The sequence below is a fragment of the Gorilla gorilla genome, chromosome 7, assembly GCF_029281585.2.
Source record: "Gorilla gorilla gorilla isolate KB3781 chromosome 7, NHGRI_mGorGor1-v2.1_pri, whole genome shotgun sequence".
Lineage (NCBI taxonomy): Eukaryota > Metazoa > Chordata > Mammalia > Primates > Hominidae > Gorilla > Gorilla gorilla.
Window position 1 is genome coordinate 63,722,191 of NC_073231.2, and position 23,415 is coordinate 63,745,605.

Consider the following 23,415-nt stretch of genomic DNA (forward strand, 5'->3'; position numbering starts at 1 on the left):
ATCCCTTCTGTGTACACACACACTGGTGCACACACACACACACAAACACACATATATATATATAGATATATGTAGATATCTGTATCCCAGTTCCATCTGAGATTTCATTAGAATGGCCTTTACTGACCATATTTCTATCTGCATTTTGGTATGACCACTTAACCAATCTCTAAGGAATTCCAAACTTTCCCTAGTCTTCTTGCCTTCTAAGGATCTTTCCAGAACCATCTTTAATGTTCCATTTACAGAAATATAGGGTTTTTCTAGCCTGCTTTCCCAAATTCTTCCAGCCTCACCCCATTATCTGGTTCCAAAGCTGCTTCCATGTTTTCAGGTATTCATTATCATCAACACTACATTTCTCAGTACCAATTTTCTATCTTAGTTTTCTGTTGCTTCTAACAGAACACTGAAACAGAATAATTTATAAGGGACAAAATTTATTTATTACAGTTCTGCCAGCTGGGAAATCCAAGGTTGAGGGGCTGCATCTGGTGATAGCCTTCTTGCTGGTAGGGACACTCTGCAGAGTCTTGAAGGGGAGCAGAGCGTCACATGGTAAGGAGAATGAGCATGCTAATACGCTAGCTCAGGCCTCTCTTCCTCTTCTTACAAAGCCACCAGCTCCACTCTCATGATAGCCCATTAATCTATTAATTTATTAATTCATAAGTGGATTAATTCATTCTCCCCTTAAAGGCTTCACCACTCAAAACTATCACTATGGGGATTAAACTTCAACATGAGTTTTGAAGAAGACAAACATGTGAACCATAGCATTCTGCTTCTTGACTTGATCCCCTTTTTTCCTTCCCTCTTTCTTTTTTCTTTTTTACTTTTTTTTCTTTCTTCTAAAAAATCAGGTTTCTCAAGGTTTCATTGATATGCAAAAATTCATCAATTTTAAGTGCTCAATCTGATAATTTTTGGTAAGTGTATAGAGTCACATAGCTACCCCACAATCGTGATGTAGAACACTCCTGCCACTCTAGATGTCCCTTCAGAGGCCCTTGCAGTCAATCCCCTTCTCCTAGCCTTGTCCCTGGGAAACTTGTTTCCTATCTTAAATATGAAGAGGAATGTTGACAGTCTAAAAAACAGCTTGGTAATGTAAATGTTCCCTATGGCATCTTGTTCTTAATCTACAGTGATTGCACGTTGTTGGTCATTTCCTAATTGGCATCCGGAAGAATTGGAAATCATTAAAATCTGCCTACCTTCTGTCCATTTCCATAGCCACCAGCTGGACTCATTATCTTTGTTGATTTGCTCCATATATATCAAAGATATACTAGCTCCATGTTTCCAAAGACATGTCATGCTAATTGGCATCTCCTCAGAGGTTGAAAACACACTCTGTGCTTAAAGAGAAAGAGATGCACAGATACAATTAAATGTAGTAAACTCCAACTCCTACTTATTTTTCTATTACCCTTTGGCTAGATTTTGATAAAGCTTTGTTTCTGAAAGATTGTTATGTTATTAACCTGTGGAAGTAGGAAAAGATAAGGAATAATGAGTGAATGAGGCTCGAGCAATGCATCTAGAGGATGGACAATTGCAGTATAAATATGGTGAGATGAATAAAAATGCATTATAAACCATTTGTTGAGCATGTGTCAAGCACTATTCTGAGATACTAAACCAGAATATGCTGTGATTCTCACCCACAGGCATACATCCAAGTAGGGGAGACAGCCAGGTAATCAGGCAAAGATGATAAGTGATGCATGCAATGAGAGCAGCAACAATATTTACTATGGGAGCACACACAAAAAGCAGGCTGAGATATTCTGAGAGAATGCGCTGAAAGTGGATGGAAAGGTGACAGAGACAGTGGGGCTGCAGGAGAAGGAAGCTCGGAACCCTGCACAGGGTTGCCAAAGCACTAGGACTCATTCCTGGCCCTAAACACCTTCTTTTCTTTTCTTTCTTTCTTTTTTTCTTTTTTTTTCTTTTTTTTTTTTTTTTGAGATGGAGTTTCGCTCTTGTCACCCAGGCTGGAGTGCAATGGTGTGATCTTGGCTCACTGCAACCTCCGCCTCCTGGGTTCAAGCGATTATCCTGCCTCAGCCTCCCGAGTAGCTGGGATTACAGGTTTGTGCCACCACGCTTGGCTAATTTTGTATTTTAGTAGAGATAGGGTTTCACCATGTTGGTCAGGCCGGTCTAGAACTCCTGACCTCAAGTGATACACCCATGTCAGCCTCCCAAAGTGCTGGGATTACAGGTGTGAGCCACAGCACCCGGCCCCCTAAACAGCTTCTAAGGAAAGGGTAAGTGAAATAACTGCAGTGTGGCTCACTGTCACCATGGACCTCTGGGATCCTAGCTGCAGGAAATCTCACAATACCCATGGACATTTGACTTGGCAGGGGGACCTGCCCAGAAAGTCAACAGAGACAGAGCTTGAGTCTGCACAAAACCTAGGAAGTTTGGTGCAGAGACAGCTGCAAAAGAACACAGCCATAGACACCCATTCCCCAAGGCTCTCCATACTCCTCTAGGTGGCTCAGGCCTTTGTTAACTGCCAGACCTAGAAAGATCTGGGCTGTCTTCCTCCTGGAACTAGGGCAAATTGGAGCTACATGTCTCCTGTCTACTGGCCCCTCCTAGGGTCCCTGCCTGGCTGCTTGCAATGGAGTGAGCACATAGCACAGCCTCCACTGCTCTGCTGGTGTTCTGCTGAAGACCACTGCTGTCGTGCTTTTACTGATGGCCCCCACCACTCTACTGGAGCACTTTTGCCAACAGCCTCCTGACAGAGTGCGCTAGCAGTCCTTACCACCCCAGGGAGCGCACCACCAGCAGCCTCTGCTGTCCCCAAAGGAGTGCTTTAGCTGGTGGCCCCCCAATGGAGTGCTTTTGCTAGCAGCCAGAGAGCACCCCAGCACCCCTAGCACAGCTGGTACTTGACTTTGAGGGGCCAGAGAATAAAACCACAGGACTGGTGCCAGCCCCCAGGATTAGACAGTACAGCCTAGGAGTGTCAAGCTGAGCCAGAAACAAAGTCAGTAAACTATACCCAATTTACACCAGTCAAACCCTCGAGAGAAATAAAGAACAGTTTTATTAAAATTGTTGCAAAAATCAAGGAGGAAGGAGTCCTCTTTAATGCATTTTATGAAACCAGCATCATTCTGATACCAAAGTTGTGCAGAGACACAATGAAAAGAGAAAATTTCCAGTCAATATCCCTGATGAACACAGACACAAAATTCCTTAACAAAATACTAGCAAACTGAATCCAGCAGCACATCAAAAAGCTAATTCAACATGATCAAGCAGGGTTTATTCCTAAAATGGAAGGTTGGTTCAACATACACAAGTCAATAAATGTGATTACCACATAAACAGAATTAAAACAAAAACCACATGACCATTTCCTTAGAAGAAGAAAAGGCTTTTGATAAAATTCAACATTATTTCATCTTAAAACTTTTCAACAAATTAGGCATCAAAGGAATATACCTCAAAATAATAAGATCCAAACCCACCACCAAGATTATAACTGATGAGCAAAAACTGGAAGTATTATCTCTGAGAACTGGGACAAGACAAGGATGCCCACTCTCACCGCTGTTATTCAGCATAGTACTGGAAGTCCTAGCCAGAGCGATCTGGTAAGAGAAAGAAATAAAAGGTATCTAAATAGAAAGAGAGGAAGTCAAATCATCTTTCTTCACAGACAATATAAGTCTATACTTAGAAATCCCTAAGCACTGCACCAAAAAGCTCTTTGAACTGATAAATAACTTCAGTAAAGATTTAGGATACAAAATCAACATACACAAATCAGTGGCATTTCTATACACCAGTAATGAGCAAGCTGACAGCCAAATTAGGAACACCACTTACAATAGCCACAAAAAGAACAAAATACCTACGAATACAGCTAACCAAAGAGGTGAAAGAACTCTACAATGAGAATTGCAAGACACTGCTGAAAGAAATCAGAGATGACAAAAACAAATAGAAAAACATTCCACCATTCCATGCTCATGGATAGGAGAATCAATATTGTTAAAATGGCCATACTGTCCAAAGCAATCTATAGATTCAATGCACTTCCTATTAAACCATAAACATAATTTATCACAGAACTAGAAAAAACTACTCAAAAATTCACATGGAACCAGAAAAGAGCCTGAATAGACAAAGCCATCCTAAGTGAAAAGAACAAACCTGGAGACATCATGCTGCCTGACTTCAAACTATACTGCAAGGCTACAGTAACCAAAACAGCTTGGTACTGGTACAAAAACAGATACATAGACAAATGGAGGACGATAGAGAACCCAGAAATAAAGCTACATACCTGCAACTATCTGATCTTCAACAAAGCTGATAATGACAAGCAATGGGGGAAAGGAATCCCTATTCAATAAACGGTGCCAAGGCCAGCTCGGTCAGGGACACCCTAACCCAGCGGTGCCAGAGAAATTAAAGACACACACACACAGAAATATAGCATGTGGAGTGGGAAATCAGGGGACTCACAGCTTTCAGAGCTGAGAGCCCGGAACAGAGATTTACCCACATATTTATTGACAACAAGCCAGTGATAAGCATTATTTCTGTAGATTATAGATTAACTAAAAGTATTCCTTACAGGAAACAGAGGGATGGGTCTAAACAAAGGGATGGCCTCTGGCTAGTTATCTGCAGCAGGAACATGTCCTTGAGGCATAGATTGTTCATGCTATTATTTGTGGCTGAGGAACACCTTTAAGCGGTTTTCCACCCTGGGTGGGTCAGGTGTTCTTTGCACTCATTCTGATGCCTTCAGCGTGGGCATCATGGCCATCACCAACATGTCACAGTGCTGCAGAGATTTTGTTTATGGTCAGTTTGGGGCCAGTTTATGGCCAGATTTGGGGGCCTGTTCCCAACAATGGTGTTGGGATAACTGGCTAGCAGATTGAATCTGAACCCCTCCTACCTTTTACTATATATAAAACTCAACTCAGCTGGGCGCCGTGGGTCACGCCTGTAATCCCAGCACTTTGGGAGGCTGAGGTGGGTGGATCACCTGAGATCAAGAGTTCGAGACCAGCCTGGCCAACAGGATGAAACCCCGTTGCTACTAAAAAATACAAAAATTAGCCAGGCGCGGTGGCAGGTGCCTATAATCCCAGCTACTTAGGAGGCTGAGGCAGGAGAATTGCTTGAACCTGGAAAAAGGAGGTTGCAGTGAGCTGAGATTGTGCCATTGCACTCCAGCCTGGGCAACAAGAGTGAAGCTCTGTCTCAAAAAAACAAACAAACAAACAAAAAATTCAACTCAAGATGGATTAAAGACTTAAATGAAGTCCTTACACTATAAAAATCCTGGAAGAATACCTAGGAAATACCATTCTGGACATTGGTCTTGGCAAAGAATTAATGAGCAGTCACCGAAAGCAGTTTCAACAAAAACGAAAATTGGCAAGAGGAATCTAATTAAACCAAAGAGCTTCTGCACAGCAGAAGAAACTGTCAACAGAGTATACAGACAACCTACAGAATGGAAGAAAATATTATCAAACTATGCAGCCAACAAAGGTCTAATATCTAGAATCTATAAGGAATTTAAACAATTCAACAAGCAAAAAACAAGCAGCCCCATTAAAAAATGAGTAAAGGACATGAATAGACACTTTTCAAAAGAAGACATACATGTGGCCAACAAAGGTATGAAAAAGTGCTCAACATCACTAATCATTAGAGAAAAGCAAATCAAAATGAGATACCATCTTACACCAGTCAGAATGGCTATTATTAAAAAGTCAAAAAATAACACACGCTGGCCAGGTTGCAGAGAAAATGGAATGCTTACACACTGTTGGCAGGAAAGTAAATTAGTCACTTTGATTTTGAGATTGCTCAAAGAACTTAAAACAGAACTACCATTTGACCCTGCAACCCCATTACTGGGTATGTACCCAAAACAAAATAAATTGTACCACCAAAAATACACACACACTCATTTGTTCATTGTAGCACTATTCACAGTTACAAAAACACGAATCAACCTAGATGCCCATCGATGGTGGAATGGATCAAGAAAATGTGGTACACATGCACTGTGGAATACTACACAGCCATAAAAAGGAATGAGCCATATAAAAGAATGAGATAACACTCCTTTGTAGCAACATGAATGGAGCTGGAGGCCATTACCCTAAATGGATTAATGCAGGAACAAAAAACCAAACACTGCATGTTCTCACTTGTAAGTTTTGAGCTAACCATTGAATATACGTGGACACAAAGATGGGAACAATAGACACAGGGGACGATTAAAGGGGGTGGGAGGTTGGGGTTGAAAAACTACCTATCAGGTACTATGCTTACTACCTAGGTGACAGTATCATTCATACACCAAATCTCAGCAATACACAATATTCCTATGTAACAAACCTGTACATGTGCCCCTAAAACTAAAAAGTTAAAAGAAACAGAATATGTGCTGTATTTTAATTTGAAATAAGTATTTTGTTTATTTAAATACCAAAAATGTTACACTGATTGGAGTTTTAAGACCTTTAGAACGCAGTAATGTTTTTATTATATTTTATACAGAATAAAATTTGTATTTACCACACACAAAAACAAAAGCAAAACACGAAATGTCTTGTGGTCAAGCAGGCTTCTTAAAGATTGTGATATCTAAAACCAGCCTTGAAAAATGTAAGGCGTATAAAACTTGAGAATTTGTCAGGGTTGTTCATAGTAATAAGTGATTCATAAAGGAGAAATAGAAGAATATTTAAAATTAAGTTGTATCAATCAAAAGCACTCAAGAAGTGAAGAAAAATAAAAATGCAATCTGAATCATATGGAAATCAAAAGTGGTTCAAAGAAATTTTAAAAAATGACAAAAGAAAGAATGAGAAGGAACACTCTGCACCCCACTATGGAGCAGGCACGATAGCAGGGGCTGAAAACTCGGGCTCTGCATTTGAGGGGCTAACGCACTTACTCTGTTCCCAAGGATATTTGCATCATCCATATCTGGGCATTTGGTGGAAATCATGCTAAATGGGAACTGGGAGACCACGTTTCTCAATTTGGCCTAGCCTTCAGAAAACTCAGTTTACTCACCTATACAATCAAAAGATTGAGCTAAATTATGGCTCCAGCGCTCTAACCTCTAAAATTTTCTGATTTGATGTGCACTCAGCAGATGTTTATAACTTTGTCATGAGGTATAATCATGTTATTTCTTGAGGAACTTTATTAGAAGAGTAACAATGGCCATATCTGCCACAGCCCTCTGCAAAGGAAAGTACCATCAGGCCATTACACTTCTTCAAGTTGCTATGGCTTTTCCCATGTGTGTGGAAGTCAAATACAAATAACCTTGCTACTCTGGCTGAAATGATTTGGCCAGATGCAAGACAGCTATGTGAATGTATGTGAGAACTATAGAGTGATAAGGAGCTTGGGGTGAAACACGACCAGTATGAATGACCCAACGGGAGCTCTTCATGCCGGTGTGAACATTGATACGTGGAAGAAAAAGGTCAAGCACAGTGGCTCACACCTGCAATCCCAGCACTGTGGGAGGCTGAGGCTGGCGGATCACTTGAGGTCAGAAGTTCGAGGCCAGCCTGACCAACATGGTGAAACCCCATCTCTACGAAAAATACAAAAATTAGCTGGGCTGGTGGCGCATGCCTGTAATTCCAGCTACTCGGGAGCCTGAGACATGAGAATTGCTTGAACCTGGGAGGCGGAGGTTGTAGTGAGCCGAGATGGTGCCACTGCACTCCAGCCTGGGTGACAGAGGGAGATTCCATCTCAAAAAAAAAAAAAAGAAAGAAAAAGTGGGTCAGTAGAGTTGCTTTTGTATTCTACATGACTATGAGTCATTCCTGAAGAGCTTCAGGATCTGCTGAACATGACAGTTTTAGAAGCGCTGAGAGACAGAATGACTCTACAGTTGCTTGCCTTCCTGGGCTCCTCTTTACTACAGATATTTGTTCACAAACTCCCATCACCCAGAGAAATATGGGTGTGTCTCATCTTTTACAACTGTGAAAACCTCAGGGGCAGGCAGGGGGATGTCTCCATCTGAATGGGGCTTATACATGAAGACAGATGAGTAAGCAGCTAGTTCTTCTCAAAGAATGGGTTATTCAGGAAGACCTTACAGAATAATACAGTTTTAGCAGTTGATGTGGCAAAACTATATATTTTCTATTTGGTTTAGGACTAAGATAAAGAAATAAATTGGGAAAGTTGGTTTTACCACTTAATTAATTTGGGTTGTGTTTTATTTATTGAATTATGATTAGAATTTTCTTCAAACTCATAAAAGCAAAAAGAGTTTTTTTGCTATTAGAAAGACTGGCTTTATTATTAATCCTTTTTAGGTCAATTTCTGGGCATGCTAACATGAAGTATTTGAAATACCATGACAAGGAAAAATTTATCTTGTAGTTCAACTTTGCTTAAAAGTTACCGGAAGTTATAAAAAATCTCTAAGTCATCTCTGAAAAAGTCTGAATTTTAAAAAAATGTCCTTTTTCATATGATTATCCTTTAATTTTCAAGTTTTTTTTTTAACTTGAGGGTGTAGTGAAATCTCAATGTGGACAAAATTATAGTTCTGTATATAAACCACAGAAGTTTTTTCCAAAACGTGGGGATTGCGACTGTCACGAGTGTGAAGGTTCTGAGACTTTACTCTGCTTGCAGCTAACAAGTGAGTCTGCTAGCCACATGGATGCTGGCGGAAGTCACTAGACTACAGGCTCAAGACAAAGCAATTGTGCCATTTAGAGTGTCAGCATTTGCACTTGTTCCTCAAGCCCCATATATATATAAATTATATATATTTATAATATATAAATTATGTTATAATGCTAACATAATTATTTTACATTAATTTTAAAAGTTACACATTTAATTGTTTATTTCTAAATCTGGGAGAAACAATTTTAAGAATAGATGTAGATCCTGCTTTAGAAAAAGACTATCCACAATCTTGATATATGAAAGAAGCCACTGTTTCTGAACTTCAATTATCTGCCAAAGAGAGAACTTTAATGGCAGAAGCAAACACCGTATCACTGGATCTATTAAAAAAACAGAATTATTGTTTCTATAGGATATAATCACTTAAGGAAAGAATATGCAAATAATAATCTTCTTGGAAGTTTTATATTTTCAACATGTAAAATGCCATCAGTTCATTGTTTTCTTTCTCAGAAAGGTAGTAAAAACACTTTTTTTTTTGAGATGAAGTCTGGCTCTGTCGCCCAGGCTGGAAGGCGCTCACCACCACGCCCAGCTAATTTTTTGTATTTTTTTTTTTTTTTTTTTTTTAGTAGAGACGGGGTTTCACCGTGTTAGCCAGGATGGTCTCGATCTCCTGACCTTGTGATCCACCCACCTCGGCCTCCAAAAGTGCTGGGATTACAGGCGTGAGCCACCGCGCCTGCCGTAAAAACACTTTTAATGAGGGTTCAACTACGCTGAACCTTTCATTAATTATATTGTACCCCTCCAATGCATATTTAAAGGAAAAAATACAAGGAAACTAACTGGCAGAGATTAATTTTTTGTTTTTTTTGAGAGGGAGTCTCGGTCTGTCGCCCAGGCTGCAACCTCCACCTCCTGGGTTCAAACGATTCTCCTGCCTCAGCCTCGCAAGTATCTGGGATTACAGGCGTGTGCCACCGTGCCTGGCTAATTTTTGTATATTTAGTAGACACGGGGTTTCACCATGTTGGCTAGGCTGGTCTTGAACTCCTGATCTTGTGATCTGCCTGCCTTGGCCTCCCAAAGTGCTGGGGCGTGAGCCACCATACCCGGCCAAGATTAATTTTTATAAAAAACATTTTCCAGGGTAAATTTGAAGGTCATGAGTCATTGAAAGGAACCAAAATGTCCTTAACATCTAAGATGCTAATAATGTTTCATAAATTGATATTATTTATTCTGTACACATGGAGACTATAAGGAAAACTGGTATTTGTAGGAAAGGTAGCAATATCCAGACATTTAGAAGAGGTCCTATGTCTGAGGTAATCAGAACTAGTGTGGGCCAGTTAACTGAGAAAACTGCATTAAAGTGGAGAATTACAGAAAAAAACTAGACAGCTTAACAATTGAACCTAAAACAAGTAAAAATATATCCATTTGTCTATCTTTTAAGGCAGGGTTTTTCATTGGGTATAGTTTCTAGTTGCAGTTTCAAGTTGTCTTACTTGCATCAGCCTACATAATTATTTTGCTTTAATTTAAAAAGTTAACACTTTTTTTTTTCTTTTTTCTTTCTTTCTTTTTTTTTTTTTTTGAGACGGAGTCTCACTCTGTCGCCCAGGCTGGAGTGCGGTGGCGCGATCTTGGCTCACTGCAAGCTCCGCCTCCCGGGTTCATGCCATTTCTCGCCTCAGCCTCCCGAGTAGCTGGGACTACACGCGCCCGCCGCCACACCCGGCTAATTTTTTTGTATTTTTAGTACAGACGGGGTTTCACCGTGTTAGCCAGGATGGTCTCGATCTCCTGACCTCGTGATCCACCCGCCTCAGCCTCCCAAAGTGCTGGGATTACAGGCATGAGCCACCGCGCCCGGCCTAAAAGTTAACACATTTAATTGTTTATTTCAAAATCTTGGGAAAACAATTTTAAGAATAGATGTAGATTATGTTTTAGGAACAGACTGTCCACAATCTTAATATGAAAGCCATATAATTTTCATGTGTATGTATGCATTGTTTGAAGCTTCTGACAACTTGATACTAAAAAAACAAGTTTCTTTCAATCAAATTCCTATAAAGGATTTCTGACATCACTGTACCACATGTAATTAATCAAATGTTTTCTTATTGTCATAACTTCTCTTGTTGATTAAATGTTATCTGTTAATACCCATTCTCTATGATCAGTTATCACTTGAGTGCTAGAACGCCTCTTGGAGGTACAATCTTTAAAGTGACTCCTTCTTTCCACATACCTTGGCATTTTCTCCCTCAAGTCTTAAATCCCTTTTTTGCAGTAGAAATGCTCCAGAGCTTTTAGTATTTCCCTCAGTGGTATACCGTGTATACTGCCACACTGAATGTGACCCTATATTATTCTCCAATATCCTTGGAAAATATTATTCCGTTTATTTTGAGAAATCTCAGACTTCCCAATGATGCTTTTAATATTGACATTATTACTATCCAACTCATCTTTTTGCTGCTGTCATAGTGTAGGTTGGGGTGGTTCTGTTTAACTTAAACCTTTATATTTCAACCCTGATGTTTATCTTTATCCCTGGGATGGGTTTTGAGAATTACTCTCTGACATTCACTTTTAGATATTTAAAAGCAGCTTTGCTTCATTGCAAAGTTACTCTCAAAAGCTGACAAGAAAGGCAATGCTAGTTCTTTAAGTTCTGGTGCTGTCAATACTCTAGGGATTGTTCTTTCACTGATTTGTATTTGTACTTGATTTTGTGCTGTGATTATTTTCAAGCTACTTAGATTGCTGGCAGGGAAATCAAACAATCAATAGTCAGTGCTTTTGTTGTATGTGTATAATCACATGCAAATTCTAGGGATGCCCTGAACTCTAAGTAAGCGGTAAAGGTCAGGCGCTACATGACTTGCTTAGCAATGGATGTTTAGAAGTTTGGTATACTTGCAGTTTTTCAGGTGGTTAATTCTAAAGTCCACTTAAAACCAATGCTGTTTTGCTATGAACAGTAAAACAGGCTACATTTTAAGTTGATTTATATAGATATTTTAACATTTAAGAACAATACTATACATCTTAATATTCACTTTTAAGATTAAAGATAAACTCATGAATACTTATAAAGTATTCACTATCATTCTAGCTAAGATCGGTGTTATAGTAGAAGGTAGTTATTTCTGTCAAAATACTTCGAGAGCCTACGCTGACTCAAAGATTACATGTTCTAGACTGACCATCTCCGGATAACCTCTATTTTAAGTGGACTCTGTCAAGCAATTCCTCTTCTCCTTAAGCTCTAGTAGGAGAGCCAGGCTCGAGTACCCTTGGAAATGAGAAGCCTGGTTTGTTTTCTTTCGTTATGAAAAACCCGGATCAAGGCATGTTTTTCAGCTGCTTCGAGGATGGTTTATTCTGGCAAGTGGAGGAGAGAAACTCTATACACACATAAGCATTTAGGGCACGACAAAGATGTCAACAGAATAAAGAGCCAAGTACAATTCTTCCCCTCACCGCCCAGTTCCCCGTCCTGCCGGGAAGAGCGCGGAGAAGCGACTTAAAGGTACAGGCTGTCTACACCCCCGCTGGCTAAAAAAGCTTGCAAATCAATCTTTTAAAATGGTTTATTGTGTTTTCCTCCATTCCTCAATAATCTGAGAGTGATGAGAAGACTAGACTGTTACTGTGGCTTTATTACAGCCAGCCATAGTCGTACAATGGGATATTTAATTTAAACATCCACAAGGCACTCAGCACAGCACACTTTCCTGCGCGGATTGCTGCTCGCCACTTCTAGGAATACCTTCCCACCCAGACCAAGGAAGGCAGCTCAGTCCAGCGCCTCCTGTCCCGCCCCGCCCCGCCCCAAGGGGAGGTGCCCAGCTCTCCCCGCCCCTCGCCCTCGCCCCGCCCCGTCGCGTAACCCGGATACACACCCACGCTCCCCTTTCACCTCGCGGCCGTAGGCTAACGTGGAAGTCGGACCAGCCGGCCGGCGGAAGAACCTAGAGCGCGCTGTCTGGCGAGTCAGGCGCGCGGGGTGGCGTTGGTGGTCTTCGCGGCGCAACTCGGCCTTTCCTGGGAGGGAGTGATGGGGCGCACCGGGGCCGGGGAGCGGGCGCCGGTGTAGCCCGCGCGGCGCCTGGCCCGGAGCGCGGCGGCTGCGGCGGCGGCGGCGGGCGCTGGAGGCCTGTGAGAGCCGCAGCCCGGAGCGCCCGGCTTCCCGCGCCATGGCCCCCATGGGCATCCGCCTTTCCCCACTGGGGGTGGCCGTGTTTTGCCTGCTGGGGCTCGGCGTGCTCTACCACCTCTACTCGGGCTTCTTGGCCGGCCGCTTCAGCCTCTTCGGCCTGGGCGGCGAGCCTGGCGGCGGCGCGACGGGGCCCGCGGCCGCGGCCGACGGGGGCACCGTGGACTTGCGCGAGATGCTGGCTGTGTCAGTGCTGGCCGCAGTCCGCGGCGGCGACGAGGTGAGGCGCGTCCGCGAGAGCAACGTCCTCCACGAGAAGTCCAAGGGGAAGACGCGCGAGGGAGCCGAGGACAAGATGACCAGCGGCGACGTGCTGTCCAACCGCAAGATGTTCTACCTGCTCAAGACCGCCTTCCCCAGCGTCCAGGTGGGAGCCCGCGGGCGTAGCGCCCACTCGAGCCGGGTAGCGCGTCTCGGCCCGTCGACTCTTAACAGTATGGGATGTGGAGCTTCTGGTTCCATTTTGTAGATGTGGAAATTGAGACGCAGAAGTTAACGTGCACAAGGTCAGACAGACAGCAGAGGAGCTGGGTGAGGTTGCACGTAGTCTGACTCAGGGCCCGTGCCCTTTTGGCTCGTCCTGGGTCGGGTGTGCGCCGTGTGTACCTGGGATCAGAAGGCCTCGAAACGAAAAGGCTGACAAAGTTAATTGCACCCGCAGCTTCAGGCTCCTCTGTAGTATTAAGGGATAGGCTAAAATCCACCAAGACCCTCTATCCTTCCTTGATTTCATCCCTAGAAGGGTCGAAACTGGAGTACACATTTTCTGGCTGGCCTGCCAGTAGCCAGCTGAAAGACCGAGTCTTGTTGCAGAGCTGTTAGTGTGCGGGGCATTTGTGTGTCCGTGTGCGCGCGCGCGGGAGTCGGGGTGGGGGGGTGGGGGATGAGTATGCTCATTTCGCTGTCTTTTTGTCAGGACGCTCTTCAGTTTATAGTTTGCGGGCCCTTTAAGGAGGTACTTAGAAATATACCAGCTGTTGGTCCTACCTGGCCCTTGATTAAAGATCCATATTTACTCCAGAGAATAAGAATTAAATAACATTTGGCTTTTCTTTGGGTAGGTTTCTGGGAAGGGAGTTGACATTTTCTTAAGGAAATCCAGACATTTTGGATTTGTTATTAATACTTTTTGAATTCATCATTTCACTGGAGCTGCTATTGAGTTGAATAAAGCATATTTAAAATTTGCAGTTCCAGAAACTGCAAATTTTGTTGAGGAAGAGCTCAACATAGCGTAGCAGCACGTTATTAACGTATATCTTAACTCACCTAACTGTAGTTTTGGCTACTGGGAAGAAAAATTGTCTTCACTGGAATTTTATTAGATAAACAGTCATGTGCAAACCCAGGCTTCTTTGGAAGGTGACTGACCTTTTACTGCTGATCTTGAAAGAGTTAGGAGATATTGTCATTGTTTAGTTATGTATTTTGCGTAAGGCTTCTTCCAGTCTATCATAATATTGCTTTGGTTTTGTTTTTTATTCTCCTCTCTTCCTCCCTTTTCTTTCGTCTTTTTCTTTTTCCAGTGGAAAGGAACATTGTATTTCCTATCATGAGCTACTGGATACCAGATGTAATTAACGTTAGATTTTTTTTTTTTTCAAATTTCTACTTAAAACACAGAATATTTCCACTTTTTCTTCTTCCCTACTCTGTTTTTATCATCACAAATAATACTTAAATTTTTTTGCATCTAGATGTAAGATGTGTTTATGAAATATTTTACCCCCTTTCCAGAACATATGTGTTTCCTTCCCCAAGAATTTATAGAGGAAACAGGAGATTCAGAGAAGTTGCTATTTAATGGTTATAACAGTACTAATAATAACCATTTATTGAATATATTTTACATGCCCAAATACTGGCTACACAGGACTTCATTTGATCCTTAACAGCAACTTTAAGAAGTAAATTTTATTTCTGCCTACTATACAAACGGGAAATCTGAGGCTCATGACACTCCAGCTTATATGAACTATCCCACATTTTAGCTAGATTTTTAGAAGGCTATTTAAAACTTATAATTGTCGAAGCTTAAAAGCAGTAATAGTGAAATACAGCAAGCAGAATTGATTTTTCTTTTTTTAAGTAAAAACAAAAGTATCTTAAATGTTGAAAACACATCTGTATGTGTGTGCATTCTCATTTATTAGCAAACAATAAGGGAATGGCTGCCAAGGGCAGTGAGCTGCATTTTATTAACACAAAAGCTAAGCTTTTGGAATTGCAGATGTTGAAGTCTCTGGCTTAATATAAAACAACTTCTTGTTTTCTTGTGACTATTTGAATGTTTGCATGTGCTTCTGTAGTATTCATGTTGGGTCATGACTGAAGGAATAGAAGAGGTTTGTGCTCGTTTATACAGTGTCAAAGTAGGGATGGTGTCATGTTGAGCGATCTCCTTATACCCCTGTCTTATAGGCTAGAGGCCAAATATTGTAGCCAACTAAGTGGAGAATCAACCTAAAAGAGTCTTCCTCCTTTTTTGCCTTCCCCTCTCCTAATGCCCAGAAGTACAGTCTTAAATGCCTGGTTAATTTTGAAGCCTCACCCCAAATTTCTTGGTAAGAAACTTAAATTATATCCCACTTAGTTTACTTCCTAGTGGAAAAAGACCATTGAGAAGCAACAGATACTTCTTTCTTTTATCCTAGTGCCCTATGTAAATGTAGAAAGATCTGTTTTCTCCCACTACTTTCCTACGTAGAGTCTGAAGTCTGAGCTTTCGTATGTAATGTTCACTCCTCAGTAAAAGGATATACCAGGGGTTATCCTAGAGCACTCAACTGGAGACAGTTTTGTCCCCTAACTGACATTTGACAACATCGGAAGACATTTTTGATTGTCACAACCAGGGGTGGGATGCTACTGGCATCTAGTAGGTAGAGGGTAAACATCCTATAATGCACAGGACAGCCCCCTATGACGAAGAATTATCTGCTCCATTTGTCAATTGATGCCCAAGTTGAGGAATCATACTCCAGAGAAGTGAGTGCTATCCTAACAAAACTCAGATTTCACCTAGGCTCCCTGGATTTCCTTTTGTCTTCAGTTTTCTTCAGGTTAGAGATCCCAGAGAGTCCTCCGGGCAGCTAGTCTCCTCTTCCTAAACACTTTGGCAATGCTTGACTTCATTGTGTCAAAGTAATAGTAACTCCAGCCATTTGTATGGCACTGTCTCTTTATCCTTGCAGGTAACAATGAAAATGAAGGCTGAAGATACTTTTGTGGAGTGAGTTTGCAGCCACAGAACAGACGAACTGAGATTTATAGTTTTGATTTAATGTACAGGGGACTGTCTGTTTGAGGGGCTCCTGTCCTCAACTTGATTTGTTCAAAGTTTTGACAATGACTTATTTGAAGGTAGAGCATGGTACTCCAAGCTGGTAGCAGCCACCTGGGTCTGTGCCTTCCTTGACCTATAAGATGGAAGTTAAGCTTCTCTCTTTCAACAGAAGTATGTCCCAGAAAAGTTTGAGAAGCACTAATATAGTGCATAGAGCACTTACATTGACATCTTGTGCAGTCACCAGCCTAGGTGGTACTGGCCAGTCATTTAACTTTTTTGAGCCATAGTTTCCTCTTCTGTAAAATCAGAATAACTAGTAATTGGTGTAGACATAAGCACTGAAAACAGAGGAAAAGAATCTAGTTCAAAGGAACAGGCCCAAGAGAGATAGTAGGACAGCTAATTCTTGTAATCTAATGAGTTTGAGTAAAATGCACTTGGGAGAATTATTGTGGAAGAGATTGGAAAGGTAGGTAGGGGCTAGGTCATATTCCAAGCTCAAAGGAATTTGGACCTAGTCCATAGTTTACTACTAGAATATTAAAAGAAGGCCAGATTTAGCTGACTTTTCTTGAGGCCTGCAATAAGCCATACTTTGGGCTTTGGGCATTTGGAGGTAGATAGGAACTAGTTAGAGACTGTTAAAACAGGCCATGTGAGAGATGAGGACCAGGACTCAAGCAGTGGGGAAGTTATGCTGAGCTTGTTTTACTAGCTAACGTTTGCATAGCCTTCTGCAAGCCACAAAAAGTGAATTAAACTTCTTAATGACATTATTAATTTTATCTTCACAACAACAAAGGAGGTTAAGTACTACAGCCTCTGTTTTTCAGATAAAGACTTGGAGAGGCTAAATAATTTGCCAAAGATTGTCCAGCTAGAAAATTTTTTTTTTTTTTTTAAAGATGGAGTCTCGCTCTGTTGCCCAGGCTGGAGTGCAGTGGCGCAATCTCAGCTCACTGCAAGCTCTGCCTCCCAGATTCATGCCATTCTCCTGCCTCAGCCTCCCGAGTAGCTGGGACTACAGGTGCCGCCACCACGCCCAGCTAATTTTTTGTATTTTTAGTAGAGACGGGGTTTCACCATGAGAATAATCTTAGAGTCACTGAGATTGACATAATGGTCAGAGAATCATCTCAGGTCTGTCTAATTCTCTATATAAGGCAGTATAGCAGATGTAACAAGTATACTCTTAACTACAGTGTTAAAAATGAATGGAAGGACTCAGAGTAGTTGCTTGGAGGATGGTTTGGAGGGGAGCAAAGTAAATACAGGGAGACCAGTTAGGAGGCCCTTTTTCAGGTGAGAGCTTATATCTTTTGAATTAGGGTTATGGTTGTAGAGAAGATAGATGTAGAAGGAAATGAAAGAATTTTTAGGGATATGTCAAAAATAACTCCTCTATAGCTTTCACAATTGGGGTTTTGTTGCTGGTGAAGGGGAGTGGTGGTTAAGTTGGGGGACAGATTATGAATGCCATTTTAGACTTGCTATGTTAGAGATGCCTTTGATATGTCCAAGGGGAGCTGTCAAAGAGTCAGTTGAATATATGAGTCTGAAGCTCTGAAGAAACATCTGAACTGAAAATACAAATCTGCGAGTCATCGGTGTTGTGATGTTAATTGAAACTGGTTGTGGACAGAATTGGTTAGGGAGAGAATATAACGTGAAAGGGGAATATCAGGGCCTAGAACCAAGGATAATGAAGACTGAAAACAATCATTTAACAAGAATAGTAGCAACCAACCTTTATTAAATGCTTACTCTGTGTTAAGCACTGTACTAAGTTTGTTTTACCTTTTCTCTTTCAGTCTTCTTAAGAACCTTACAGGGAGCTAGATCATTGTCCCTTTTTACCAATGAGGTAATTGTAGCTCAGAAAGTTTAGGTGACTAGCCTAAATTATTCATATACCCAATAAATTGAGGAGTTGGCATTTGAACTCAGGCAACCTATGATTAGGAGGTGAGGAAATGGAGACTGTGAGTAAAGACAAGTTTTGTGAGAAATTGGGCTTTTAAGGAAGTTGGCTGGGGTGTTAGGTGTATTATGTTTCCTAAGAGAAGGTTCTGTGCTTTCTTTTTGGTATATTTGTTTTTAAGATATGAGACACTACAGCATGTTTAATTGTTCATAGAGATATATTTGAGAGACAATAGTTGATAGTAAAAGGTTTCTGTAAAGGTGGGAAGAGAATAGGACAGGTAGAGGAACGTTTATTTATATGTTTAGAAAATAGTTATTGAGGCCGGGCGTGGTGGCTCATGCCTGTAATCCCAGCAGTTTGGGAGGCCGAGGCAGGTGGATCATGAGGTCGGGAGATCGAGACCATTCTGGCTAACACAGTGAAACCCCGTCTTTACTGAAAATACAAAAAATTAGCTGGACGTGGTGGCGGGTGTCTGTAGTCCCAGCTGCTCGGGAGGTTGAGGCAGGAGAATGGCTTGAACTTGGGAGGTGGAGCTTGCAGTGAGCCGAGATCACACCACTGCACTCCAGCGTGGGTGACAGAGCAAGACTCCATCTCAAAAAAAAAAAAAAAGAAAGAAAATAGTTACTGAGTGCCTACTGTATTGGTCAGGGTTCTCCAGAGAAAGAGAACCAATAGAGATTTATTATAAGGAATTGGCTCGTGTGATTAAGGAGGCTGAGAAGTCCCTTGATCTGTCAGCTGGAAACCTGCAAGCTGGAAACCCAGGAAAGCAAGTGATGTGATTCAGTCCAAGTCCAAAGGCCTGAGAACCAGGAGAGCTGGTGGTGTTAGTCTCAGTTGGAGGGCAGGAGAAGACTGATGTTTCAGCTCAGCAGTAAGGCAGAAGAAGGGGCAGTCTTTCTTCTCCCTCCTTTTGTTCTATTCACACTCTCAAAACATTGAATGCTGCCCACCCACATTAGAGAGGGCAGTCTATTTTATTGAGTTCACTGATTCAAATGCTAATCTTATCCAGAAACACCCTCACAAATACAACCAGAAATAATGTTAGCCAAATCTCTGGGCATTCCATAATCCAGTCAAGTTGCCATATAAATTTAACTATCACACCTATGGTATGATAGGCACTGTGTGAGGTTAGGATATAATGATTTATGGAGAAATGAAGTAAATGATCGATTCCTTCTTAAGGCATTAACCAGAAGTCCCTTCAAACCCCAAAGTAACTGAACTAGCATACTAATGGCATTGATTGTGTTTGGGGGCCTTGAACTTTGACAATACTGATGGAGAATAGTTTCCTTCCCCTTTCTGGAATTTAAAAGACTAGCCTAAATACACTTATGTGTGTATATGTATTATATGTATATGTATATGTGTGTGTATATGTCCATATAATTAAATAAAATCTTTAAATAGACAAACTTGTCTTAAGAACCTTTGTACAGCTGGTTCCCAACTTAAGATGGTTCAACTTAGGATTTCTTTACAATGGTGCAAGAATGATATGCACCATTCGTTGTAAAGAAACTATACTTGTAGTACCCATACAACCATTCTGTTTTCCAGTTTTAATAGAGCAGTCAATAAATTACATGAGATATTTAATACTTTATTATGAATTAGGCTTTGTGTTAGATGATTGTGCCCAACTGTAGGCTAATGTTAGTGTTCTGACTACATTTAAGGTTGGCTAGGCTATGCTGTGATGTTTGGTAGGTTAGATGTATTAAATGTATTTTTGACTTCAGATATTTTCAACTTATGCAATACAAATGCTTCTCAATTCACAATGGGTTTATCAGGACGTAACCCCATTGTAAGTTGAGGAGCATTTGTATTACATAAGCATTTGATTCCTGACCCCTGACTTGGTTGTACTAATTTTAAGGTATTGTTTAGCATATAGATTAAACATTTTCTGTCCTCACAATTACGGAACACTCCTACTATTCTGTACCTAGTCTCATATCTAATGCTGCCTCATTTAAGCTGTGCTTTCCCTTCAGATCTGCACCTAGCTATTACTATTTTATCCCCCAAATTATTTTTCCTATTTCCCCTACCTCCCATCCAGTAACAGCAATGTTTTTTTTGTTTTGGTTTGTTTTTTCTCAGAGTTCCTGATGCAAAGTTGAGGTTTAAAGGAAGAGACTCAAATTAAATTGATTCACATGTGTGAATTTCTTCTGGCTCTTAAACTACTTAGGAGTATTTACTTTTATAAAAGGGAAAATGCATTAGTCAGGAAAGACTCAGTAGGCAATGCTGTAGTAACGACATCCTCCAATTCTCAGAAACCTGACACTCTCCAAAGCAGTTGTCCTCCATGAAATGACTGTGACCTAGTTGATGTTGATATGTGATTCTGCCATGTCAACATAGCAGGGAAAGAGAAGAGATTGGAGAATTGGGCAGGAGCTTTCTTTTTATTGCCTAAGCCAGAAAGTGATGCGCATTCACATTTTTGTCCATATTTTGTACATCTACATTTTTGTCCATATTCTACTGGCCAGAATCACTCTCATTTGCCTCTAACTACAAAGCGTATGGGAAGTATAGTCTCCCAGATGTTCAGGAAGGAAAAGAAAAGTGGACATTGTGAGTACTAGAAATGCCTACACAGGAGGCAAGTTAACCTAAAGAAATCCCTACTTGCTATACATAGAGGCTAATAAAAGGATCTGAGAATGTTTTGATAATTGCCAGGTGTAGGTGGAGACTGCAAGATGAGCTATTATGTATCAGCATAGACCAAGATCAGTTTAGTGTTTTCTGATTTCTAGAACCTTTTTATGCTTACCCTTCTAAAATTATAGGTTCTCTAAAAGCTGCATTGTTCATTCCCACCATAATGGGCTTCTTTGGGAATGATTGGCTGGGTGTCGGGAGGGGGCAGGGATTGGCCAGGGCTGTTAGTAGGTATGGGTTTTTGGAGCTTGGGTTGATTTCTTATGCTTCAATTTCCTGTTGAGGTCTTTGACAGGCAGTAAGGATGAGGAAGGAAGAGTAGGTTGAGTGGAAGAGGATTATGGGGAAGAAATGAAAAACTACAGTGGCTGAGAATAATATTGTCAGTTAAGATATATTTATTGAGTACCTACTTTGGTTTAGACAATGGGGATGGAGCTACAGTAATGAAAATTTGTGTTCTTGCACTCACAGAATTTACATTCTAGCTGATCAAGATAGCAAATGTAAACAAGTAACATGGTTTCTGATAAGGGCTTTGAAGAAGAAAAAATAGGGTCATGCCGGGAGAGTGTCTGGTGGTCCTTCTTTATCAATGGTAGTCAGGAAAGGCCACTTTGAGGCAGTCTCGTTTGAGCCAAGACCTTAATAAGAACCAGGATGTCATGCAGAGATCTGGGAAAGCGTGTACAAGCAGAAGAATACAGTAAGTACAAAGGCCCTGAGGCCGAGTGATCATGAGAAGACTAGTAAGTCTGGGGTACAGTAAATAAGGGTGCAAACAAGAGAGAGATTACGGGATAGCACTTACTGCTGTCATTACCCAGATCATCTGGAACTTAATGTTGTAGATTATGATAAGGAGTCTGGATTTTATCTCTGCATAATGAGAAACCATTGGAAGGTTTTAAGCTAGAGTGCCATGGTCTGATTTAGGAAGATGGCAGGTTGCTGGGTTGAGAAGGGAAGCTCTGTAAAAGCAGTGATTTTGTCTGTTTTGTTCATTACTGTATCCCAATGCCCAAAACAGTTTAGAGTATATAGCCATTAGATGTTGAATGAATGGGTAAATGAATATATTGTAGGAGGCGAGAACAATTGAGGACTATTGTAGAAATCCAGGTGAGAGATGGTGGCCTAAACTAAGATTTTCTTGGTAGACATGATGACATATTTAGAATTGGGAGGTAGAATTTCCAGGACTTACTGACTGATTCGATGTGGCATGTGAGAAAGGATTGAGGAAGACTTTCTGGTGTTGACCGTAGCAACTATTGATAAGGTTGTTTACATTGGTGGGTAGTAGATTTTTCAGATTTGTAGGTGTGTAGTGGTTGCGGCCGGTTATAAACAGCAGTTACGCAAAAGCAGATTAGGTATTTGTGCTAATGTTCTTGTTCTCCTGCTGTTTCTCCCTAACCCTGAGATCTTCTCAGTGAAGATCTTTTCAAATACTGTTCTATAATGTGTTCGCTCATACTCAGCTGCAAGTACACGGAGAAGCTGACTTGAATTGTGCAAAAAATCAGTGAAGCTCAGTAGTTGCCAGACTTGGCACTGCCGTTTTGTAAGCTACAGTGGTTAAGGCCCATAAGCTACTTCGTCTTTTCTAGGAGTCACGTTTCTTTTTTTTTAAAGTTTATTCCTTTTTGCATGGTGTTACTGTTATCTTCATTCATCTGAGGTAGTCTGGCATTGTTGTTAAGAGTGGTTTCTGAAGCCAAAATGCCTCACCAGTGCCACACTGTCTTAATTATTCTGGTCTTGATATCTGGTAAGGTAAGTCACCACACCATGATGGTATTTTTTTTCCCGTCTTCCCAAAATGTTGTGTTGCTTCTTGACTTTTTGTTCTACCATGTAATTTTCAGAAATGGCTTGTCCAGTTTCCAAGGAGAAGGTTAAAAAAAACCAACAACAACAAAAAACACTGGGGATTTTGATTGGAGTTGCATTTATCTGCAAGCTCTTTTAGATTTTCTCAGTGCTCAATAATCAACCTCATATTATGGATTGGTTTTTCTTTCTAAACTTTGTACCTCCCCACTTGCTCCTCTCCCCCTCCCTTTAGCTTACTGCAATGACTAGGACCCTCTGCACATTGTTAATAGCTGTTATGATGGAGGGCAACTGGCTCTGTGTTGCAGCCTGCGAGGTCCTTCACCATCTGGCTTCCATTACTCTCTGACCTCAACTCCTTAGCCTTTCTCCTTGGCTCACTCTGCTGTAGACTTGCTGGCCTCCTTGGTGCCCTCTGAACACACCAGGTATATTCCCACCTTAGGATCTTTTCATTTGTTATTTATTGGGCTAGAATGCACTTCTAGATGCCTGCCAGGCTTATTTTCTTTAGATCTCTTCACTCAAATACCACCTTTTCAGTGAGGGGCTTCTCTAGCTACGTTACTTTTTTTCTAAACAACTTCATTGCAGCATAGTTTATATCTTACAATTTGTCTATTTCAAGTATACAATTCAGTAATTTTTAGAACTGCCAAATTGTACAACTATCATCATTAATCAGTTTTAGAACATTTTCACCACCCTAATAATACCGCTGACCCCATTAACTGTTTATTC

General features: G+C 41.1%; 1 protein-coding gene across 1 annotated transcript in view; it reads left to right on the plus strand.

Annotated features, from left to right (window-relative positions):
- The first annotated feature begins 12,902 nt into the window (after positions 1–12,902).
- The window catches only part of BPNT2 (3'(2'), 5'-bisphosphate nucleotidase 2), a 35,637-nt gene continuing 25,124 nt past the window's right edge, over positions 12,903–23,415 (plus strand). Inside the window, exon 1 of the mRNA XM_004047051.5 lies at positions 12,903–13,289. Within this exon, the coding sequence (XP_004047099.1) occupies positions 12,903–13,289 (387 nt within the window). The remainder of the gene's footprint in view (positions 13,290–23,415) is intronic.